Here is a 23,320-nt window from a genome sequence, read left to right as displayed (position 1 = left end):
AGTACCTTCATACTCTGCTCTCCTGTTTAATACTTGTTTCATCTCTATTCCCTAGCTAACACAAGATTCTTCATGTTAATGTATTAGCCTTTCTGAGCATGGAGTAAGCTACTGCATCTATTGGTTCATCTTCACTATGTTCTGACATGTAGCAGAATCCTGAAATAACTCGGCCTTTCCTAGAGGCTGGTTTTGCTTTGCATCTCTGTTAAAAGCTGTAGGAGAACCATGGACACACTCATGGGTGCCTCTTACCCAGCTAGCAGGAATGGGGGTTTGTGCTTTGAGGGAGTCAGTGCAGCGACTGAATTTGTGCAGCATGGTCACAGGGCTGTAGGACTACAGCTTCTTACCAGTACTTCTGAAAATAGCAGCTACAACACATTTCTAAAATGGTAAAGCAGAAGGCATCTTTCTTAAGAGCTGTGGAGCACGACTGTGGGATTCACTGTTCAGGCAGACCACTCTGGCTTTTCCAGCCCCCACGCTGCAGCTTAGATAAATAACTGCTTGATCCAAGCACTGAAATTGGGCTTTCTGACACCCTGATGAAGCTTATGTGGCTGCTGGGAAAATTCACCTGGATGCAGCCTGGTACCTGTCAAACACCTTTGCTGTCCTGTGCTCATTCCAGAATGCCCTGGCTAAAGGTGGCAGAGGGACAAAGCCATGAGCCTGGAGGCAGGGTAGTGGCCTGAGTCCTGAGCCCTTCCTGCTTTCTGGGAGGAGCTGCTGCCTGCTTCCTGGTGAGATGGGGCCCCATGCAGCATCTCTGGGCAGTTTTGCTCTCTGCCCTTTCCCCATGGAGTGGGCTGCACTGGGAGATGAAGGTTGACTCTGGAAGCAGCAGCGTCACAGAATGGGTCTATGCAGCTCTGTTGCACAGTGCATCTGCTCTGTGGCTTTGGGTCTGTCCTGGGGAGGTGACTGCTCTGCTATGTCAGGAACCCACTGAGGAGATGCTGCTTGGGGTTCTCTTAAGTTTGGAAGACTGCTGAGCTCTTGTGCTCAATAGCAAGGGGGGGAAGTAGCTGTAGCAGCCCCTCTCTCTTCTTGGCCCCTGTTGTACCTGAAGTTTTGTGTGGGAGGCGGAATTTTGTCAATTCAGTCTGACTTGTATCAGTGCCCACTCCTCTTTCAGTGTAACTGAGCGCAAAAACTAACTCTGTTCCTGATGCTGCCATGTTCCTGAAGAGAAACCCTCCGCTGGGGACCTCTGGCACTTCACTGGCCAGAAGGTGGGCAGCTGGAGTGAAAGGAGAGGAGCAGTTATGCTGTTACCCGCCTGTGCTCCTTGTCTTTCTTCCCGGGACCTTTTCACCATAATAGTTCTTGTTTGGAGTGCGTGATTTCATTGATTGATTCTGAGTCAGAAAATGGCTTGTTGCCTCTAATGGGGGCTGTATGTAAGATGAAGATCCAGGGCTAGATACAGCCAGTGCAGTGATGGAGGGCACAGAGTTTCTCCCACGTCTCACAGCAGCACCCATGGAGTGCTCTGTGCACCCTGGTCTCAACCTTACCTCCAGCAGCCTGCTCCGTTAAGGGCATGTGTTACATCCAGTGGACAGCTACATGCTGTGAACTGGCAAAATAACCACAGAGAGGCAATGCAATTCTATTACTTGTTCCTCTTTCCCAGCTGAAACTCAGTTGCAGTAATAATAAAGGTAAAATCCCCCTAAAATGTTGCTTTCTTGAGATACTTAAGTATTTTGGATTGAAATGAAGGAATAAAAGAGCCAGGTCTTGGGGTTAATAGAACATGCTCACTTAATTGATATTTATCTAGAATAGGATAGTTGGCTGTCCCCTCCCCTTGCTGGCTGCACACATAGTTTCTTTGCTTAGCGGTTGCCACCCATGTTGCCTGAGCTGCCAAATAAATATGTTTCATTCATCCCCCAAAGCAAAACTGTTTGCAAAAGGTCAAGTGGATGGATCTGCTACAAATGAAGCCAGGCTGCAAAAAGCCAGTCCGCATTTTCCGGAACATTGAGAAGCGGTAGAAATTAGCAAAAAGACAGCTGGTTTTAGCTTCCAGCGTCCATCTTAGGGTTGGGCTGCTGAAGCGTTCCCTGAGGGCTTGGGAGCCTCTGGGCTGCAGAGAGATGCACGGATCAGATGCTGGCAGGTGAGGGATGGGCTTGGACCATCCACCTGCTCCGTAGCTTTCCCTGGCACAGCTCCTGTAACCAGAGCTGGTGTGAGTCGTTGGCTGCCTCTGCTATCGATCTGCTGCCATCCCTGCGGTCATTGTCTGGTGATCAGCATTGCACTCTCGTGGGGATTGTCCGTGACAGTGGCTAAAAGGGCTGGCAGAGTGTGTGGTGTAACCAGGAGTTCTCTGCTGGCTTTTACTGTATGGTGTTGTGCTCATCAGTACAGACTCTATCTGCTGGCAGGCACGCAGCATCAGTATTGAAACATTTCTAAACATTTCTTTTGGCTTTCATTTCATTTAATTCTGTGCTACTCCTACCTTCTTTTCTTCCTTAATAATTTCTTCTGTTTTTCTTTCTGTTTCTTCAATAGCAAAGATCTACTTTTCATTAAATAAATTTTAAACTTTCAGAGCTACAACCCAACAGTAGCTCCTAAGTGATTAGCAAGCACCAGGTGAAGTTTGAGAGCTCCTTCTGTCTGAGCCCTTCTAGGCAGCTGGGGAAGCAGGATCTCTGTTCAGAAACCTGTTGGAGAGGCAGATTTTCTGTTTTCACTCCATCTGCACTGTGTCATCCTCAGCACACACATCCCTGGAGAGGGGGCTCACTGATCTCAGCTCTCTTCCGAGACAGCAGTTGGGTGGCAGGTGAATCTGCCTGTCTCGCTGGAGTCCTGAGAGCTGCCTGATACCAGAAGTGGGGTGTTTGTGCTGAGAGATGAGCAGTAAAACATCATCGTTATTTAAAACAGAGCTTTAGATAGAACGAAGTGGATGATGGCTTTCTCACACCTGGAGTGTTTTCATTAGTTTGAAGGAAACCTTTGGCTCTAATGGAAAATTAGAATCATTATGCAGGTTAAAAAAGCTGTATTTTCACAAAGCAAAAGGAAAGAACTTCGAGTCACATGGTGGAGTTTTGGCCATTTTTAGCATGATCTTGCTCTTTGAAGTATAATGTTTCAGACCAGAATGGCACAAGCAGCACATTTTCATTATGCATTTGGATGTTGTATAAGATTTGTTGAAATTTAGTAACATCATAATTTTGAGTCCAAAATGCTTCCAAACTGCTGTAGGAATGCTTAAGCTGCATTAGTGCAGTGAGCAAAAAAATACTTGTAATACAACCTGACTGATTCAAGCTTTAATTTTTCCACATCACAGGCTCATTACCTGTTAAATAAAGGAGTTTCACATGCTCATCCCATTGGAAAATGCTCTGAGATTGGATGAGGAATACTGTAGTAAAAGACCATCACTTGGGACTATTTAAAGCTTGCACAATGACACTGGGACCCAAATTTTACCCTGAGCTGCTATCCAGTAATCATCCAGGGCACTTCTGTGAGCTGGTGTTGGGAGAACCAGGCACCCTGCCTGAGACTGATAGTATCTGAAGTGATTAATTTCTGCTCAGTGCTGGTTGGTAGTATGTTGTCCATTTTCTGTTTTAATGAATTTACTTTTCTAGGCGTTCAGAACAGGGTGGAAGATTGACGTACTTTCCATAGTATGTTTTGTTTGTGTGAGGGACTCCTCGGTGTTTCTGCAGTATTTCAGGCCTGCTGGATTGATGGGGGAGATGAAGAGATTTAGCATCTGAGAACAGCATAAATCTCAGCACTGTGGCAGACCTGAACAGCAGGGATGGTGTCTGCTCTGCTCATGTGAGCACTATTAGTGATGGGGTGCCTTGCTTGGGGCACTTCAAGGTGAGGGAAGATTGCGACTCTGTCGTGGAGCCCTTCAAAACCTCAGAGTACAGAATGTGGTAATGCCACCAAGTTATGGCTACCCAGCAGCAGGACTGAGAGGAACCCCCACTGTTGATTAGTCCAACCTCAGTCCTCCGCTGACTCCTGACATGCATTCCTCAGAAGGATGCTCTTAAACTTGTTTTTTACATCCTCCCATGGAGCAAATTCTGGGTAGAATGTCCTAGTATCCAAACCACATCTTTGTAGGAAACCAGGAAAAAATCTGATTAACAGTGAAGAAGTTTTATGTTGCGTGCTGAACTCAAGAGAACAAAACAGTCTTTCTAACCATACACATGGCAAAGTACAGCCACAACATTCCCCAGGATTTCTGAGCCATCAAACAAGTCCTTAGGACGGGTCTGACATCCAGCTCCATAGGAAACGCGATCTCTGGGAAATGCAGGCCAAGAGGCGCTGCAAGCATGGCAAGAGGGCAGAGCTGCTTTTCAGTTTCTCCTCCTCTCAGCTCCAGGCAGCAAAGCCCAGCAAGCAGCTTCTCCAGGTATTCTCCGAGCCTGCCTTTCCACCTCTCTTGAGATAACGTGGGAATATACCCCTTCTTCTCTGCTATGAGCTTTGGGCTCAGTCATCCTGAAAGCTCTGCAGTGTGGGTGTTCCCATTTGTTAAATCCTCACGCAGCTCTTGAGCTCCCATTGCTGGCATGAGGAAAGTCAGGATTTTAGTCCCTATGTTCCCCCTTTGTGAGTGTTGGCTCAGGAGCTGACACAGCCCAGGGGGGCCAGGGAGAACCACACTTGGCTGGTTCATGAGACACGTCTGCACCCAGATGAAATGTGCTCAGTGACTGTGGGCTCACACATAATATTTATGCTATCCTCTGTTTCGCTGTCAGTGAATATGCTGTAATTTTGGCTAATTACACAATATGTCAGGAATAATTGCAGGGTGTTCCTCAAAATAAATAATACATCTTGTATGCTCTGCTATCCATACTTGTGAGCAAGCTTTAACCTTCAGTAGCCAAGGCATTTACTGTGCTGGAAAATGACAGCTTAGGAGCTGTAGCTGCAACTTCTTTTGCATTAAATTTCTCTTTTTTTTTTTTAATTCCTTTACCTGAAAAAGCTCATCCTGCATAAATTCTGGAGCAGCCCTACATCTCTTCTGTATGCCTTTTGTTCCTGCCTGGCTTTGGTTTTATCATCAGAGCTCAAGTCAATACAGGTGTAGAAAATTGCTCTTGAAAGGGAAATGTTTTGAAATTTTTTCTGCTGCTGAAACACACTGGATCAACAAAGCAACATAAACCATATCCTGGGGGAGGCAAAGACAAACTTGGGAGTGAACTGTATGAAGAATTGATTTTTTTAGTTCTCTGGTCAAACAAAAGATGTTTCTGGGGAGAAGAGGATTCCTATTCAATGCACTATTTCATTGTACTTAAAATGAAACTTTGGATTTAATCTCTGTCTCTTTTAACATTTTTTTCATTAAATTTCCAAAGAAAATGTGGTGTCAAAAGAAAAAAATGAAAACTTGCACTCTTTTCAGATCTCTCTCTTTTTTTCTGTTAGTGGGATGGAGTTTGTGTATAGCTTTAGCTCCTCTTACTTTGAACTTTTCAGCAAAATATGCAGCTAGACGTTTTTACGCGGAGGTAGTCAGCAATTCTGTGCCAAAATACCTGATGGCAGCTGGACCATCAGTTCTCATCCACTTTCTGTTCCACTGTTTCACCTGCAGTGGTCTTTGGGTTCCTCTTTCAGCCCTGCAGTGCTGTGGTGGCTGTTTTGTCCATGATGCTTGTGCAGGGTGGGTAGCTCATGTGTCATGTACATTAGTTTGGTATTTGCCTTCCAGGAAAACTCAGCCACAACTTTTTACCTTGTTATCCTTGAGCCATTGACCTTAGGTAGCTGTCACATGGGATCCAGATCTTGGAGAGTGGGTGAGCTGCAGGGTGACTTCTCTACCTTCTAACGTCTATAGACTGCTAAGGCTATCCACAGACGTGTAGCAGTGATTCCATGTGGCACCCCCAATTTTCAATGCTTTATATGACTAATTTTTCTGCCCCTTACCTCAGACTTGTATTAACATCCCTGTAAAGCTGATTCCTTGGATATGGGAGGGCCTTCATAAATGCCATGGATGTGCAATCACATCATTTCCACCTACTCTACAAGTGAGAAATAAGACTTCCCTGGAGGGGCTCATCTTTGAGAGAGCAAAGCAGGCATTGTGGAGGGGTGCAGGCAGGCAGCTGTGCTCCATGCTGGAGAGCTAATTACTATTCCTCCTGGCAGGTGCCAGCACAGGAAAGGAAATCACTTCTCTGGATGCTCTTTTTTGCCTACAAGGTGCCATTCTGCTCTAGTGACTCACTGACGGTGACAGGAGGTGATTGCTTTGATGGGTGCTGTCATCAGCTTGAGCCCATCATCCCTCTGAGTTTGGGAAATGTCATTTTTGGAAGTATGTCCTTCAAGCAGAGAGGCCATCCCTGGCAGCACAGCCTGTTATTTCACATAATGCATCCTGGAAACACCACTTGTTTCTTTGTAGTTATTAGCCCTGGATGGAGATTCGCACTTGAGATGAGTAAATGCACACGTGTGCTGTGCAGCCCTGTTGTCCCAGAGCCCGTTTTCTTCTCCAAATGAATGCTTTGTAATTGGAGGGTGACACTATCCCTGTAATCACATTAAACTGAAGCTGGGTAAGACCTTCATTCTGCATCATTGGGAAGGAAGCTGGGATTCACTGGTGCCCCCAAAACTGTATATCTCGTGAGCAAATCTTGGTGTCAGTCAGTCTGTTTCCATCTCTCCGTCCCACTCACAAACTGAGTGACGCGCCCGTGTGTTAAGCCAAATGGCTCTATCTCAACTGAAGGGGTTCCTGGCCGCTTTGCAAGGTGGGGTTGGATGCCTGGCTTTGTTACAGAGCTCCCTAATGCTTGTGCAGCCGTTGTTACCCACCATGACTAGACCTCTGTGCAGGCAGCCTCAGGAGACATCCCGATAAACACAAATGCTCCCCTGTGTCACTCACCTCCCTTGGCTCTGCCGTTCTTTTGCCCTCTCCCTGCCTGTTACTCAGGATGCTACAGGCAGCATTGCCCAGGCCATCCTGGCCACCTGCATGTAGGCTTCCTGAAAGAATACGTGTCCTTCAGCTGCAAACAATTTTGCTGAGTTTAGCGACAGAAACTGGAAAACACCGCGGTGCTGGGAAATAAATATCTTGCCTCTGCCTGTGCACTTCTGTGCACTGAGTGACTCCTGTGGGAGCTGAAAACGCTCAGTGCTTTGCAGCAGGATTTCCCACCTCCGCACCTGAATGACACAGTTGGAGTGTCCTCCAGGATCCTCGCGTGTGTGGCTCACGGTGCTTCGACCTGCTCCGTGCGTGACTCACTGCAGGTGCAGCCACAGCCAGCCCTGTGCAGCATCTGCTGAACACTTCCAGCCATGATCACTGCGTGGCAGAGTTGGTCAGGGTGTTTGGCTGGAGGAAACACGCTCTGGGTCTTCAAGGGCAGCAGCTCCTGTTACAGCTGCAAGTGGTGTTATTCCCGAGCTTCCCAGTTTGGGTGGGTTCAGTGATTCATTGTAGTCAGTTGAGCTATTAAACTTATGTCGACAGTGAGGCGTTTAATTTGAGACAGCCAAATTACTTCATCTTAACTCCAAACACCCTGGAGAACTTGGCAGCTCCTGACTGGGAAAATAACCCCAACATTTATCTCCCTCAGCTTTTCATCCCTGAGTTCTGTGCTGATGCCTGTCACCATAGTAATCTGCGTGGAGCTTGCTGATTTTTGTGCCAATTTATTACAAGCCTTCATTAATACTGTACTTCCGAAGGAGGGATTCAGTGCCCTTCTCTTTCTGCAAAATTTGTGTTTGCAAAATTTGGCTTACCGAGTATTCTGGAACCCATCCTTTTTAGGGGAGGGGAACTGCGGTTTTTGCAGTGGCACTTAAAATGCGGAGTTAATCTAAGTAAATTAGGAGCAGTTTATGCTCTGACTTGCATGCTGGGCTTGGTGTGCTAAGGATTTGAGTGCTGGTTAGGTGAGTCATAAATCAACCTCCCATTATGACAGCTGCAGCCTGAACGGGGGAAAATAAGAAAAATGGAATGTGTAAATTCCAGGCTAAAATGTTTAATTGCAATAAACAAATGTTTGAAGAACATTTAGGTGAAATATGCTCCTGAGATGTATTAGAGTTCCCGTGTTTGCAGTCACATCCTCAGCAAAACCATTGCACAGGCACAGAAGGGAGTCAGCAGCATGCCGAGGTGGTTCAGATGAGAGCTGGAGGTGCTTTCTCCCTTGCCAGACTGATGTCCTTAGGAGGTGCCAGAGGGACTGCTCTAGGAGCCTGCTAATGGCATCTCTGACAGCCTTGCTGTGCTAAGACCAGGCAGAGGCACTGAGCTGCAGCGAAGGACAGCAAACAAATGGGCAAGTCTCCTGTGGAAATCCCACAGTAGGTGCCTTCCTTGTACCTTATTGCAGGTTGCTGGATAGAAAATGGCTGCTTCCCATCTCAGCTTGCAGAGTCCTTTTGTTTGACAGCTCATCGTGCAGAGAACAGTAATCCTAAGAGCTTCAGAGTTTATGCCATAACCCACACCGAGTGCAACTGGCACCCAGCACAGGGTCTTCAGGAGTAGATTTAGAAGCAGTTCTGCACCAGTAACCTCAAGTGGAGGCTTGCTTGCCACCCAAGAGCATTGCTGTGCATTGCAAGAATCCTTGGAGCTGGTGGCTCGAATCTCTCAAAGGTCACTAAGCCCTTCATCTTTTTTGAGAGTTCATTGTAAAGTGGCCCCTCTGAGTTCTGTTCCATTGACTTGGAGAATTCAGATTAAGATGATTTCTGTGAATATGGTTGTGTTGAGTCCTTTTATCATTCCCAGCCCAAGGGAAAGTGGGGTTTGGCTTGCTGTAGCCTCAGGTCATTGTGTTGCAGTAATAAAGAGCATTCTGTGAGTTGAAAGAAATGAGACTTTAGCAGTCTGCTTTCCCTAGTGGAGTTGCAGCTGGAAGTTGGTGTTGTGCCCTATTCTTTGGTCCTCCAGAGCTCATGGTTTGGAGCAAATTGAGCTACACTACAGTGATGATAAGAGAATAGTGTTCCTTGCAGGGGTTTAGTGCTGCTGCTTTGTTCGTGGCAATAAGCAGGAGTTGGTGCCCTCAGTGGGGCATTGTTAAATGGCACATCAATGCATAACCTCATAGCTCCTCTGCATTAAGGGGAGTTATTGGACTTGTGTGTTCTCCGTTTTCCAGTTATGGGGTGAGTTCCTTATTCACCTCAAATATGAGAGCTAAATGAAAAGGTCATTAAAGGATGGTATTTCTGTCAGTGCTCTCGCTCTTTTCCCCATAGCACACAGCAGGTATCTTCAGCTATGCCTGCACTTTGAGGGTGAGGGACGTGACTCTGCAGAGTAGCTGATTTGGCCATGATCCTCTGGCCTTCAGCGAGCGTGTCCCCAGAGATCAAACAAAGAACATGTGAGCACCCTGCAACTATCATGTCCTTGGCAAGCCCCAGGAGGATAAAGATCACTGTGTAGCTGCATAATAAGGCAGGAAGCACAGCAGCTCATGGTGAACTGAGATGACTTTAGAGCTCAGCAGCAGGACAGCAGAAGTGAATAATGGCAGCATCCCATTACCATTTAAGTAGAGACAGGAAGATTAGCAGTCAGATCTTGATTTAGTTAGCCTCAGCTGTGCCAAAGGGCTCAAAAAGTTAAAAGCAGGGCAAGCAAAAGTGGTGAGTTTGGCCTGTGGAAAAGGTAACCAAGCAGGATGCCCTTCAGGGCATGTTCAGTGAGTTGTCAGTGGATGACTACTCTGAGAAGCATCCTTAGGTGATGACTGTGTCTTCACTGTAAGGAAAGTGCCTGGTCTGACAGATGCTGCAGACTAGGAGTTACAGCTTAGCTCTTGCTTTGTGTTATGTTCTGTTCTGCACTCTGATATCTCCATTGTGGATGCTTCCTGAGCGTGATCTTCCCTTGTATCTTCTGGAATTGCCACATTTGAAGGAGTTGAGCTTACTGCATCTGCATGAAGAGAGTCCACTGAGTTTTCTGCAGTACTCCACAGCCCTCAACAGCTGTATATGAGCAACTAGAATAGGATCTTTAAATTAAGTATCCTAAAGTATAGCAGTATTGCCTATAAAGTAGGGATAAAAATATCCCTTTGCATATTGCATGGGAAACCTGGTAGCATGGGGTCTGTGCTGGGAGTACAAGCTGCATGGAAATCTCTTCTGTTCAGTCAGTAGTTTGGGATTAAGGCAGCAAGAATGTCTGTCTTAAATCCATTCTGAAGTGCTTGACTTCGTGATTAGGGAGACACTAAGTTGGTGCTGAAGTCTTGTCCACGTTTGTTCAGTTCCATTTCTGTGGGAAAGCTGCTTCTACAGCAGAATAGAAGAGTACACAGAGGAGCCTGAGTGGGAGGAATAGGTTTATCCCTAGTGTGTTATGCAGTATTGCGCCTTTACAAGCAAGAGGATTTGAGTCCCCTTTGCTGTACAAGGCTGAAGTTAGCAGGTTTAAATTTGATTTGTGGTAAATTCTATGAATTATAGAAGGAAGATGCTCATAGAAGAGTTTTTGCTTATTTGTGCTCTGTTTTTTTTGCTTTATTTTATGGTTTGCTTCTTTCTCGTATTGATTATAGCCTGGAGCAGTATCACTGAGGGAAGTATAGACAAAAGTATCAAGGTTGTGGGGTTTTATTGTATCTTTTCCCCTTGGTACTTCAGTAAGCACTGTCAATACTGTCTGCTGGGAAGGGTGGTTCTCTTTTTATTGCAAAACTGAAAACTTCTCCGTCTATTTCATTGTCTTTCTGTTCTGACTTACCAGGATGTCTCAGTATCCTTAATTGACAAGGAGACTTACTGGTTTTGAGGTTTCTTTCCTATAAACTGAGGTTTTCAGCACAAATACTGCAGTGTAAGGGTTAGCAGTGCTGGGAGACTGATAAAATTGCTCTGTAGATAGAAAGAAGTGATGTCAAAATATATGATATGACAAAAGTAGATCTCTTAAAAGTCACGTGCAATGTTTTGCCTCTGGACTAGCAGGAAAATTCCTTTCCTGTGATTATACAATTTTCTCTTCAGGTAATAGTTCCATAGTGAGACGAAAAGATGGGTAAATCCTCATTCCTTGTTCAAAGTTGCCTTCACCTAAAATTTTGTGTGTAGGCCTCCAGCCTCACAGCTCACTGTATGAACAGCAAATCCCAGTACCTCACTTTATGCCCAGACATAGGACAAGAGGTTCCCTGGTGGGAAGCAGCTACTCCAGCAGCTGTTGTCACCTGTGCACCTGTTTGTGTTCGAGCTGGTCTCTTTGCAGTCACTGGAGAGATGCCGGTGGTTTTGTGTATGGCTGAGAACTCTCTGCTTCACTCCCTTTGAGTTTTACTTTCAAGGTTGAGCCTCAAAATTCAGCAAAACCAGGTCATACAAGATTTCTCCTCCAACTTGTCCCTAGGGAGTCAATAACTCAGAAAAGGCTAGCGTTATGAAGAGGGCAGTTGTTAAAACTGACCAGGTGTCAATTAGGTCAGTAACAGAAAGGGACCCTGGGGCTTTACCCTGTGTTTGCTATGGTGATACAGCCTTCTGGTGCAGCAGTGTTTGCATCTATAGAAAACATGTAAGGAAATATCAGGGCATCTTGGGTGCTATTCTTATAAACTCTAGAAATGTTGAAAATTTTTAATAATGAGCAGATTTGGTCAATGTTTTACTTGGTAGGCTATTCAGTAAAAGTGGGAAAGATTTTCCTGTTCCAAAATTATTTGCATGGTTGAAGTAAAGTTTGCATCCCAAAAAAGGAGGGCAAGGTGCTATTCTACTTCTCTGCTGTAGCTAAATCATCTTCCCAAGCAAATAAGTTCAGGATTGTTTTCTATCCCTACTCATCTTCACAGAGCTTTAAGACAAGACCTCCCCACTTCTCCAGCACACAGAAAGCTTCAGACTGCAGGAGCACCTTCTAAATCTCTCCTTCTGGGAGCTCTTCCATTTTGTGCAAAGTACTTAAACATTAAAATTTAACCAGCAAGTGAAATTGAGGCTAAGATCCATTCAGGGACTCAAATGTAGGTGTCTCATATCAAAGAGTACCTATTAGTGCCTTTACTATTGTGGTATTAGATAAAAGGGAGGAAGAGGACAGACTTGAGGAGGGTGGTGCAGTCATCTGTGCCTGAGAATACAGCTTTCCATTTCCTCTAGCTTTGATGTGCTTTTCTAATGAAAAGCAAGTGAAATCAAGCTTCTGCATTCAACAAAATAGATAATTTATTTACATAATAAGAATGAGCTAAGTGTTTTGCTAAGTGTCATTTCGACATATGTTGGCTTGACCAGCACTAGTTCTTAGTGGATGACCAGTACAATTGTACTTACTGAGTCTTGCCGGGAGAAAGCCTGACTGCAGCCTACAGCACTCACTGCACTGAAATCACTTCTTTTTTAAGGCAACATAGAAACCACCTGATACTGATTTATTCAGTGGCTTCTGTAGCTATGAGAAAGTACCTGACTCTCTCCCGGCTGGTGTAGGGATTGCTGAAACTGAAATCCTTTGCACCTGCAGCCTGTCTGTATCTGAGGTTCCTGCTGCTGCTGCTGCTGCTGCTGCTGCGGGGGGGTTGTGAGTGCAGGAGAGCAGGGTAAGGGTTCCCCAAAGGGGAGTCATGCAGTGATGCAGCGAGAGCGGGGCTCCGGATGGGAACACTTAACACACAACGTGACCACGGTTATGTAACGACCATGGCTTATTAAACAGCCTCACTAGAGGCATGAAAGGCAGGAGCCTGACAAGATTTCAGTATGCTACGCTGGATTCTTTCCTGTCCATTGGGCCAGCAATAATTAGGTCTTATTTATTTACTTTTGGTGGGTGGTCACATAAAACCGCAACCTCATGTCACAGGAGGAGGATCTCCTTCATCCAGTGCGTGTGTCTGCTCACATGCAGCCAGCTCCTTTGCTTTCCAGCAGCAATGCCTGTGAAAAATTTTAAGAATTGCATAATTATAATTGAATTTATTTTTGACCACTTAGTTTGTATTTGATTAGTTGAGTGGCAAGAGACAGGTGGTAAAGCTGCACAGCTCTGTCCTGTGAAGTTCAAATTGGTTTTGCATTTTTTGTGTTTTTCCTTTTCCCTTTCAGCAGGAAGATACAAACTGTTGCGGAGGCAATAGGGAAGACCCAGCCAGGGCATGGCTGGCTCATGATACACAGAGGGCTGGGAAGGGTCTCTGTTGGAGGCAAAGATTCTAATCTGCCAGAGTGTGTGGCATGTGTTTTAGGAGTGGGGGGAACATGCAGGATTTTGAAACAGAGGTGGTCTACGGTGCCCATAAGTGCTTCAGAGGTCAGTTTTAGAGGTGTCTTGTGTCTGTTCCATTTGGAATTTTGCTTCCTGAGTGTCCCACAAATTTGGACTCACGTGCAGCCCTGATCCAGCACTCAGCTGCTCTGGGTTTACACCACTGTAATACCAGTGATTTAAATAGCTTTTCACTGGCATAACACTGGGACAGCATGATAGTGGCTGAACTGTACAAAAAGCAAGGTGGTTGGCTTCACAAGCAGAATAAGAAACAATGGGCATATTCTTTTCAACAGTGCTAGCAAATACGCTTCTGAACGAGTGGCATATTCCAAATATGTCAACTGTCTAAATACTTCCATTTGGTAGGTAACTTTCAGAGAATTGATGTTCTGTAATCTGTTTCTACTGCACCAAGTACACATTTTGTTTTACCTGCTCATCTGATCTCAATTTTATTTGCCTGTATGTCTATGTATATATGAATATTTTACAACTATGCTTGAAAGGAATCACCAAAACCAGTCTTACCTGCCAAGCATTTCTACTTTTACTCAGGGCTTAATGGGGAGCAAGCAAATTGGGTCTTGCGCTACTTGGTATATGTGGTAATAATTATTATTTTTATTTTGCAGAACCCCAGCTGAAAGGAATTGTGACAAGGTTATTCAGCCAGCAGGAATACTTCCTGCAGATGCACCCAGATGGTACAATTGATGGGACCAAGGACGAAAACAGTGACTACAGTAAGAAAAATTAGCCTGTTTTGCAACCCATTTACAATCAAATGCATCACCTAGTGGGTCTCACTTGTGCAGCTTCCTTTTTGAAAAGATCAAATTAGGAAGAAGACAGCTGTTTTCTGCACATTTTTTTCTATCTATCCTTCCCCTTTAAATCTTGCCAGTATAATTTCATATGTTTCCTCTCTGATCTTCTTCCCTCCTGCCCCGATTCTGTAACTGCCATCTGGGTGGGGTGGAGAATAAAACCCATGATTTGAATTGCTGCCAGAAGAGAAAGGAGATTATATTTATACACATGCCACGTGGGCAAAGGATACGGGGAATTCTCTCTCCAAGGAGAAGAGGAGAAAATTGTTTTCACTATTTTAGCCTCAAAAATTCAGCAAGCATCAGGAATTTCTAGGCTGGCAAAAAGCAGCTGTTCACTGGAGTCTCGTGCTTTGAGGCTGGTATAAAGGCTGAGGGTATCAAATGACCTTGCCAAAGGAGGTCATCTTCCAAAACAGTGTTCAAACCTTGTGTTCATGCTGGACAGCAAAGTGCAGCAGAGCCACACAGTTTAAAAACCATGGTCATATGCAGGAGCCATACTGGTTTAAATACATGCAAAGCAGTAGTCAGTCTTTCTTTTGAAGAAGTGTTTTTTTCAATACCAAAGCTCTTCAAAAGGTTAACAAAGGTGTAGAATATTTTCTGCAGCATCTCTGCATTTCATAGGCATCAGAGTGATGCCCCTGAGTGGGCAGTTAAGCTCAGGTCCTTGCTGCCCCAAATTGCATCAACAGCGTAGGACTCAAGTCTTGCTTTCTTATCTATGTTGGTTTGAAGCTCCCTTCACCACTGCTAAAGGGGTATTTAACCTGGCCAGCATGGAATTTGGCTTCCTAGTCATTAGTAAAGGTGAAAAAAATTCATCTGCATGGTAGGGTTGAGGGAAGCAACCTTTATGTACTTTGTGAAAGGAGGAGCCTGCTTGATTTGTGGACAAATCTTGCTCTAATTTAAAGAAGCTCCTTGTTGGATTAAAGGTGGCATTTCTCCAGGAAGGCAGGGCCTGGGTTGCAGGTGAGAGGTGTCTGTAGGGGTGCAACACACGTAGCAGGGCATTGACATTGTCCTGTGACGGTGCACCTGGACAGGGGTGCAGGGTGGCTGCAGCCCCACATCCCTGGTGTTTGCCCCATCCCCAAGAAGCTGCAGGGTGCTTTAGCAGGAGCATGGTGTGTTCTGGGGCTGCCCTGCTGCAGGCAGCTCAGGGCTGGGGGTCCATGCAGGACAGAGGAGCTGTGGGAAGATGGTGGCTGAAATGGCAGGTGGCTGGTAAAGCCCTTGTGGAATGACCCAAGAGGCTGCATCCACCACAAACTTGGCCTGTATCAAATGCAAGTGTCATGTTTTCGTTCTTTTTCATACAGGGGTGTTGAACAAATTAAATACTGCAAATTGCGGTAGCACAGCTGCTGATTTACGTGTGGAATAAGAGAATCTGTGGACTTCCACTGGTACTCTCAGAGACTCAGCAGGTCTTCTTCAAGAAGAGTCTGGCCTTGAGATAGTCTCAGGCAGACACTAACACATGGGCTGAGTTCAGTGGGCTGTATTAGCGGCTTTTTCTTAAAGGAAGAAGACCTCGGTGTTTGTAGGCTGCAGAAAATCCCATTGGAGGCCTATTTGTCAAAAACACGGGAAGATATGCTGGAGATGACAGGGATTCATTGCCCTCATCTATCATGGAGGACTGAACAACAAAGTAATGGGCTTAAATGGGAGCAGGGATGAATTTAGGTAAACAGCAGAGAAATGTAAGAGCAGTTCTGCAATATTTCAGACTGACAGGGCAGATGAGGGAAGCTGCTGAGCCCTCAGTGGATGCAGGAGAACCTCCTGAGTTCCCACGGCTGAGGTTGGGCCCCAATTGCCCCAGTTGTGATTTATATATCCCCTCAGATATGCCAGAGATGCGTTTGGCCAGGTGCTGGATACTTAAAAGCTGCTTCCACCCAGTCTTCTTAACTGGAAATAGATGGGCTGAAGTGCACTTCTAGAGTGTAAATTTATCTGGTGAGATGGCAGCCCTGCCTCAGCAGCTTGGTGGGACAGGAGGCATCTCACTGAAGTGTGCCAAGCCCCTGGCTCAAACTCAGGGACTATGTTGGAAAGTTCAGGCAAGTTCTTGAGAGAAGATCGAAGCCAAAGAATTCCCCATCTTCTGTTCTCAGGGGATCTCAAAAAAGGGAAGGAATCCAACCTGATAATATTTGGCTCTTGAAAATGAAATTAGGACTGTGCTTTATTCAATTTTATATAACTTTTTACCACATGGTCTCCTCCCTAAATCTTCAGTTTGGATTAACATTTTAGAATATGTGAAGCTTCCAGTTACAGCTTTGAAACGAAATCACATTTTTCACTTTGGAAGTGCCAAAATAAAGCCAACTGTCTTTTTTTCTTTTCTCTTCCTCCAAAAATCTCAATTTTTGACCAGAAGAAAGTCAAAAGTTACTTGTCTAAGTGAACAGCTTACAGATTTGCTTCACTGCTGTTTTCTGTTTTGAAGTACTTCTGCAGAAGATTCCTGGCCAGCCAGTCAGAAGTTTGTGCAAGGGCAAAACTCATTAAAGACTCCGTAAATAATATTTTCCCATCCTAGAAGAGGGGTTGGTTAACTTGCATCCACGGCAGAGAAGGGCACTCTTGAGGGCCTCAGGAGGATCCTTCCCATCCTGGATGACCATCTATTCTCCACACAGAGGTCATCTTAGCACAGTTAAACAGCTGGTGAACACTGTGTTCCATACATTGTTTTGTGTTCTGTATCCCCACACTGATTATTCAAATTAGTGTTGTGAAAGGATGCATAATTTTCATGGAATACATTAGGTTGGTTTACTCTGGCAAAATAAATGTTTAAAATGAGACACGCCATGTCCCTCAGATACATCTGATGCAATTAAAAGTTCTAATAAAAACCCAGTTATTTATACAAGAGGAACTGCTAATATTTAAGCAATTTTTAAATTAATTATCTGTTGCCCATTTTATGTGTGTTCTTGAAGCTGATGGCATTTATTTTCCACCTCCTCTCACTTAAAGAAAAAAAGAAACAACCCAGAAGCCAAGTTCTAATGGCATTTGAATGGGCATCCAGCCAGCTTCCCAGGAGCCAGCACTTGGGGCATCTGTTCCTTCTTGCCATGCCGTTAGAGACATGCCATCTCAATGTAAGCAAGGGGGCACATATTCTGGCTGCTGGCAGTGGGGTATGTGAAGAGTTTTCTTCCTACTGGGGTGCATTTTCATGGTGTCTGAGGTCCCTGTTTGTGTTCTTGGTGTGATGCATGAACCCAAACTTGGGCACTATCTTTTCCGTCCAGCTCCAGTGATCTCAAATGGCCTTCCAGGGCTCACTGCTGCTGTTAGTGCTTGTGTTGTTACTGCTCTTCCCTGGGCTGAGCAAGTACTGCCCCTTCATGAGAACAACTGGACTTCCTTGTTTGCCCACATAGTTGTGCTGAACATCTGAAAAGCCTTGGCGAATGGACAGTACAGAAAGGATAGGTGAACTGGACTGAGCAGGTGGAAACAAACCAGCGTATCTAGGATAATGTTGGAGGCTTTGCAGCCAGAAACACAGAAAGATTAGGCAGGCTTCCGTTCCAGCATCTTACTTGGAGGTGAGTTATCTTCAGCCGTACAGAGCCCTGTCTAGTTCTTTCAGATGTTTCCAGGAATGAGCTATTTCATAACCTCTCATAACCTTTCGCGTTCCAGTGCTTCACTATTCTCCTTGTAGAGAATTTTCTTAATATCCAGTCATAATTCCTATTTGAGGCTTTTGTCTAGTGCCTCTTGTCCTTTCATTGTGTTCCTCTGAGAAGAATGTCTGTGGCTTTCCCTTCTTTGAGCTAAGCAAATACAATTCCCTCTGTTTCTTCTTTTGTATGTGTTGCACCACAGCATCTTGATCGTCTCAGCAGCCTTCCTCACTCCCCTAAGGATATTAATCCTCACCATCTTGTGGTGCACTGAGGCTGCTGTTGCCTATTGCATCCTCCATTAGTTCTTATTCACATGCAGCACAAATATCTTGCTCCAGCATAAATCGCCTGGTATAAATGAATTTAGCTCCTCTGACTTACTGCTTCTTAAAGCTGAGCATTTGGACCACACCTTGTCTATGGCAGATCTTGCCTCACTCTTTCATTTCTGTAGAGAACTTAGACACATAGTGAAACATGCATTTAGAAGTTAGCTGATAAACTACCATAACATAACAGTGACAACATACTTGTGGGTTTTGGACTGAAGCGTGCTGAAAGTAGTAGGGTCAGGTGTAAATCTACTGGTGGGTGAAAATGGTAGGATGTAATGAAGGAAGAGGGGAACAAATATTCAACATCTTCAGGTTTTTTCTCTTCTGCCCATGAAATAAAAGAGCATGTCACTTCCATGAAGCTGCAGATGGTATAGAATATGTACCATTTGCAGTAGAGAAAGAGTTTTAAAAGCATTTTTTAAATTTTCTCACATCAGCACACCCAGTGTCCAGTTCTGTTCCACCACAGCTAGTCCTCTTCCCCATTTTCAAATACACTATTTCAAATGAATCAGAATTTTTTTCCTGACAAATTGAGACATCTTGCTTTTGAGGTTGGTGGAAGGGTTCCCCCCCTTATTTTTACATTCTTGAAATAAAGCTTATAAGCTTTTAAATCTGTTCTAGACCAAGATGAAATATTTATTTGGAAGCATGTTAACAAAAGGCATCAACTTTTATAAATGTATTTCTAGATTTGAGAGCAGACATAGCTCTGGAATTCACAAAATCTTGGTTGACCCAAACTACTGGGTTCTTCTAATAGAGAAAAATATTTGCTTCCTAAAACTTCTTTTGGCTGCCAGTTACCTATGTCAGCTTTGTGTCCTTATCCTTGCCTGCCCACTTGCTCCCCTGCATTTGAGGAGGAGATGGACTACCATGATTGTGGGTGCAGCAGGATCCCAGGAAGTTTGGGAATGGCAGCAGTCCTCCTACTGTAGCACAGCACAGTAGGATTGTTCCTGTGCTCCCTTTGCATGTAGAGGTGGAAAGAGATTTGGAAACATGTGGGTGCTTCCAAGTGGAACTTCTCAACCACTGATTCTGGGTGTTATCACCTTGCTGCCTAATGAGTGCTTTGAATGGTCTGTCACAAGTTTTCTATGCAAGACAAATTTGCTGTAGGGAATGAATGATGATGCCCATTTTGTTTCATTATTAGCAGTAATATGCTCCATTTTTCAGTAGGAGGAAGAAATAGGGAAGGGGAATTGCTTATAGACTTGTTAATTGCAGAAGATTTTAGACCTTCATGGTAGGGAGAAAGAGATAGGTAACACTTTTAATGCTGAGTAGTTACTCTGGGGTGTTTGTCTTGTCTAGGGACAGTAGCAGAATAGCACTGTCCTTGATGCCAGTTATTCACAGCCCAATACCCAGGCTGGACTGCAACTGCCACATACATCTATTGATATTCTCCCCCAAAACCAGAAATACAGGCGCTGGATTTGGTAAGACTTCAGCACATGCTTTGATGTTTTACTGAATATGGTGCTTAAAAACACAGGAAGGGACTGAAAGTACGGGTTTTTATACTGGACTTGAGGTGCCTCCATTTTAGGTCGCTCACTGAGGGGAGTCATCCAGTCTTCCTTGGGAATTAAGTGAAGAAAAAATGGTACTCATGTACGCCAAAATTTACGGATCCTCATTTGGAGACAACCCTGAAATCAGCTCAGCCAAAACACCTGGTAGATGTCCTGAGCAAAGCGTCATTGTGGATTCTTGTTTCAGGGCTGTTGTGGGAAGAGACCTTGAGTGAAGTATTTCCACTGTGTTTGTGCTTATATTTCTGCCTGATCCTGTGCCCATCTTTCCATATCTTCAGCTTCCTGGGATGAGTTCTAGTTAGCTCTTTGTAAGCTGAAGCACAAGGGATTCTGCAATGTCTAAATACTCATGTCCTATAAATCTCGGTAGAAACAAAGCCATGCTAATGCTTCAGTGCTCAGTCTGTCACTGCTGATAATAGTCTCCTGTTTGAGCCCATACTATTAGAAATACAGCAAAAGCCTGACAGTACATTAATGTATATACTCATGGGAAGGATCTTTCAGTGAGATACAGGGTCTACTGGGTGGGAATCAAGCAATAATGTAATTAACTGGGAGGAAGTGGTTGCAATGCTTTAATCAATAAGACTGCAGTAAAACTGAATAATGAAAAATCTTGTCTTCTCCTGTCTTCTTCAGTGCTGCTCCTGAATGGGGAGCAGTGTTGAGGTCCCAGAGTTGAGCACTATCTCTTCTTGAGTTTCTTCATTCCCTTGACAGCCAGGATCACATGGGCAAACACACAGTCAAGTTAATTTGCATCCTTCTGGCCATGGTCGCTGTCTGTGTACTGTTTCAGCATATGGCAAATGCAGGAAAGTGTGACTAGGCTTAAATGTGTTTCCGGTAGGGCTAAACTGAATTGTGTTGCTGCAGATGCCACAGGCAAAGTCTGTGCAGTTACCTTGGCTCAGGTGGCCCTCAGCCATCGTGATGTGCTTGCTTGGGAGAATGGATGAGCCCTTGGCATTGCAAAGGCAGTGATCAGACAGACTGATAGGTGTGTTAAGGCATTTGGGAGGCAGCCAAACTCAGTACTTTTTAAAATTTCCTTTCACCATCAGCTCCATGGCTGCACTCCTTGTAGCTGGAAGCAGGATGCTTGATTCTACTTGTCTCTTTTGTGAAGAGGCAGGAGTGGGGTGGGCTGGCCCTGGGGCAAAAGCAGCAGTGGCCATGCAGGGTGATGTGTCCATAACATTTGATTTTCTTTTCCTTCCACAGCCCTTTTCAATCTAATTCCTGTGGGTCTTCGTGTGGTGGCAATCCAAGGGGTGAAGGCAGGTCTGTACGTTGCCATGAACGCTGAGGGATATCTCTACAGCTCAGTAAGTACTTTGCACTGTTGGGCTCCTGGAGTGCCTTGGTTTTTTAGGTGGGAGGAAGCAGACTGCGCTGGAACTTCCGGCTTTTTCTGAAAACAGTCACGTACCAGCAAACCTTTAATAGCAGGAGCAGGGGGAGCTGCTGCAAGGCCATGCAATATTCACTTTAAAGTGTCTCCACAGAGATTCGTGGCAACATTTCCTGACCTGTGAAGATACACTTTCTGTTCCTTTGAGTATGTATTTAATGTAGGTCACGTTGTAGAGGAGGTTGTATAGAGTTGGCTGGTCATATTCTGATTTCACATTTGTGAAATGGCATGGACTCAGTGGGATTGCTTCTGAATTGCACCCAGATACCTCAACATAGGTGGTGTCCTAATGGGTCATACTCTGCATTTGACTGCAGTGTAAATCCACAGCAATACCCTGACTCCCTTAAAAATGGTTCTGGACTATTCTGTTGGCTGAAATTTCCTGTATTTGTGTGGTCTTTTTAATGCACATAAAAGATAAGTGCGGCAATTTTTGCCGACTAATTCGCTTATAACTTTCTTAGTTGGCATGAAAGGGCATGAGGTTATTCATAAGATTCTCATTTAAAGTAAGTAATTGATTTTCACAGTGAATAATTGATTCGGTGATTTATTAAATATGGCAGCCCTTTGCCAGAATTTTTATGCTTCAAATAACTTTGCTCTAGTTGTACATTGTAAAAAGTGATAGTTAATAATACACTTCTCATTTCTGTAGTTATGATAGCTTTACAGTGTATAGCCAGATTCTAATCTCATCTGCCTTTGTGTAAATTTACAGTGCAGTGAGTCTGCTCTTGTCTGGGCACTTACTTTGCTTTAAAAGTGTATGTGAGCATGGAGGTGAGACCACTGAAATGACAGCAATTTGGGTTACTCTGCAATTTTTCCTAACTTTTATCTCTGTCTTTGTTCCTGGTCAGTTTTATACCACTCACATGATTGGGATTTCCCCCTTTCCCTCGGGATGTAACAAGGCTCTGTCTCCCAGCAGCTCAGGGTAAAAAACAAGTGGATGTGTTAGTATGCCTGGCGAGATAGGTCTCAAAACTGGCTGCTTGTCAAGAAGAGACAGAGAGATCAATCTGGATCTCTGTGGATGCCAGACGCTTCCTGTTCTTTCATAGCCCAGTAAACATAATTGACTGCTTCTAAATAAATTAAATTGGTTTACTAACAATGAAAACTTCCTCTTTTTGTACAGCTATCAGAGTCCTAAAGGTAATAACAAGCATGGTGTAGGACTGCATTATTGCGTGTGCATCCCTCTGGGCACATTGTCGGGGGCTCAGGACTGATGATTTGCCCTGTTTGTGCAGTGGAGAACACGGTTCTAGCCCAGTGCTGAGGCTCCTTGTAGCACCAGTGTCCTGTAAATGAGAATTGCAGGAAATCAGAACATGCCACAGAGCCACAGCCAGTCAGTGGGGTCTTCTTGGACCAATGAGTGGTCATCATTTTCTGAACAAATAGTGCAGGGCAGGGAAAGGTGTAGGTCTTGGGCAAAAGAAGAAACAGAGTTGGAAAAGTGATGTTTGACAGCTGAGAGACTAGAGAAGACGGAGAGGAAAAGTATCTCTTTCTGGTAGTAGTGAGACATGATTTAAAGGGTGGAAGGGACACACCAAGACGTTGTAGACAGCATGAATTCCGTGTTGTCCAGGAAACACATCTGTTAGTCATTTCAATTATTCTAAAAGGCACCAGAACACACACATATTCAAGTGAGGGTAGTTCAGTGGGGCCTGCTTGTTTCCAACAAGTGTGCCTGTCTTGAGTAGGAAGGTTAATCAGGGAAGGCTGATGGAGGAGGATGCACTGTGATGGCTGGTGGTTAATGAAGTGAACCTCATTACATGCCACAACTTGATGGCATTGAGCTCTGTCTGAGCTAATAAGAGTGAATCTGTTCATTTCATCAATGTGATCCAAGGTTTCTGCTTGCAGTAAATGGGTGACACTTGTCCATTTCTACTCCAGGGTGATGGAACTTTTTGGATACTTTGCTTGTGATGACTGGTGGAGCTGACTTTGTCTTACACAACAGTAAATCAATGCATTCGCTGTGCTTGGGAGCAAACCCCAAGGCAAGAAAATAGAAAATTTGGGGATAAAGCCTGTTAGGAGCAGGGAGTGTGGGTCAAGCCCATTGTGAAATCAAGGACAAGGGATGAGACCAGCATGCCATGAAAGAGCTGGATAGCTCTGAGAAGAGCTCAACCTGTTTAGGCAGTTTCTTTTGGACACTGCAGCTTTCCTTGTGGCACCAGCATC

At 44.6% G+C, this 23,320-nt stretch overlaps 1 protein-coding gene across 3 annotated transcripts in view; it reads left to right on the top strand.

Annotated features, from left to right (window-relative positions):
• Nucleotides 1-23,320, top strand: part of FGF12 (fibroblast growth factor 12) — a 220,248-nt gene that overhangs the window by 128,539 nt on the left and 68,389 nt on the right. For all 3 annotated transcript variants that reach the window (XM_085069407.1, XM_085069406.1, XM_085069405.1), the window contains 2 exons: nt 13,924-14,034; nt 20,911-21,014. In XM_085069407.1, coding sequence (XP_084925533.1) covers nt 13,924-14,034; nt 20,911-21,014 — 215 coding nt within the window. The remainder of the gene's footprint in view (nt 1-13,923; nt 14,035-20,910; nt 21,015-23,320) is intronic.

This window comes from Lichenostomus cassidix, chromosome 9, assembly GCF_008360975.1.
Source record: "Lichenostomus cassidix isolate B80296 chromosome 9, HeHo_3.0, whole genome shotgun sequence".
Classification (NCBI taxonomy): domain Eukaryota; kingdom Metazoa; phylum Chordata; class Aves; order Passeriformes; family Meliphagidae; genus Lichenostomus; species Lichenostomus cassidix.
The sequence above is the reverse complement of the archived record's forward strand: the minus strand, read 5'-3'. Positions and strand labels throughout refer to the sequence as shown.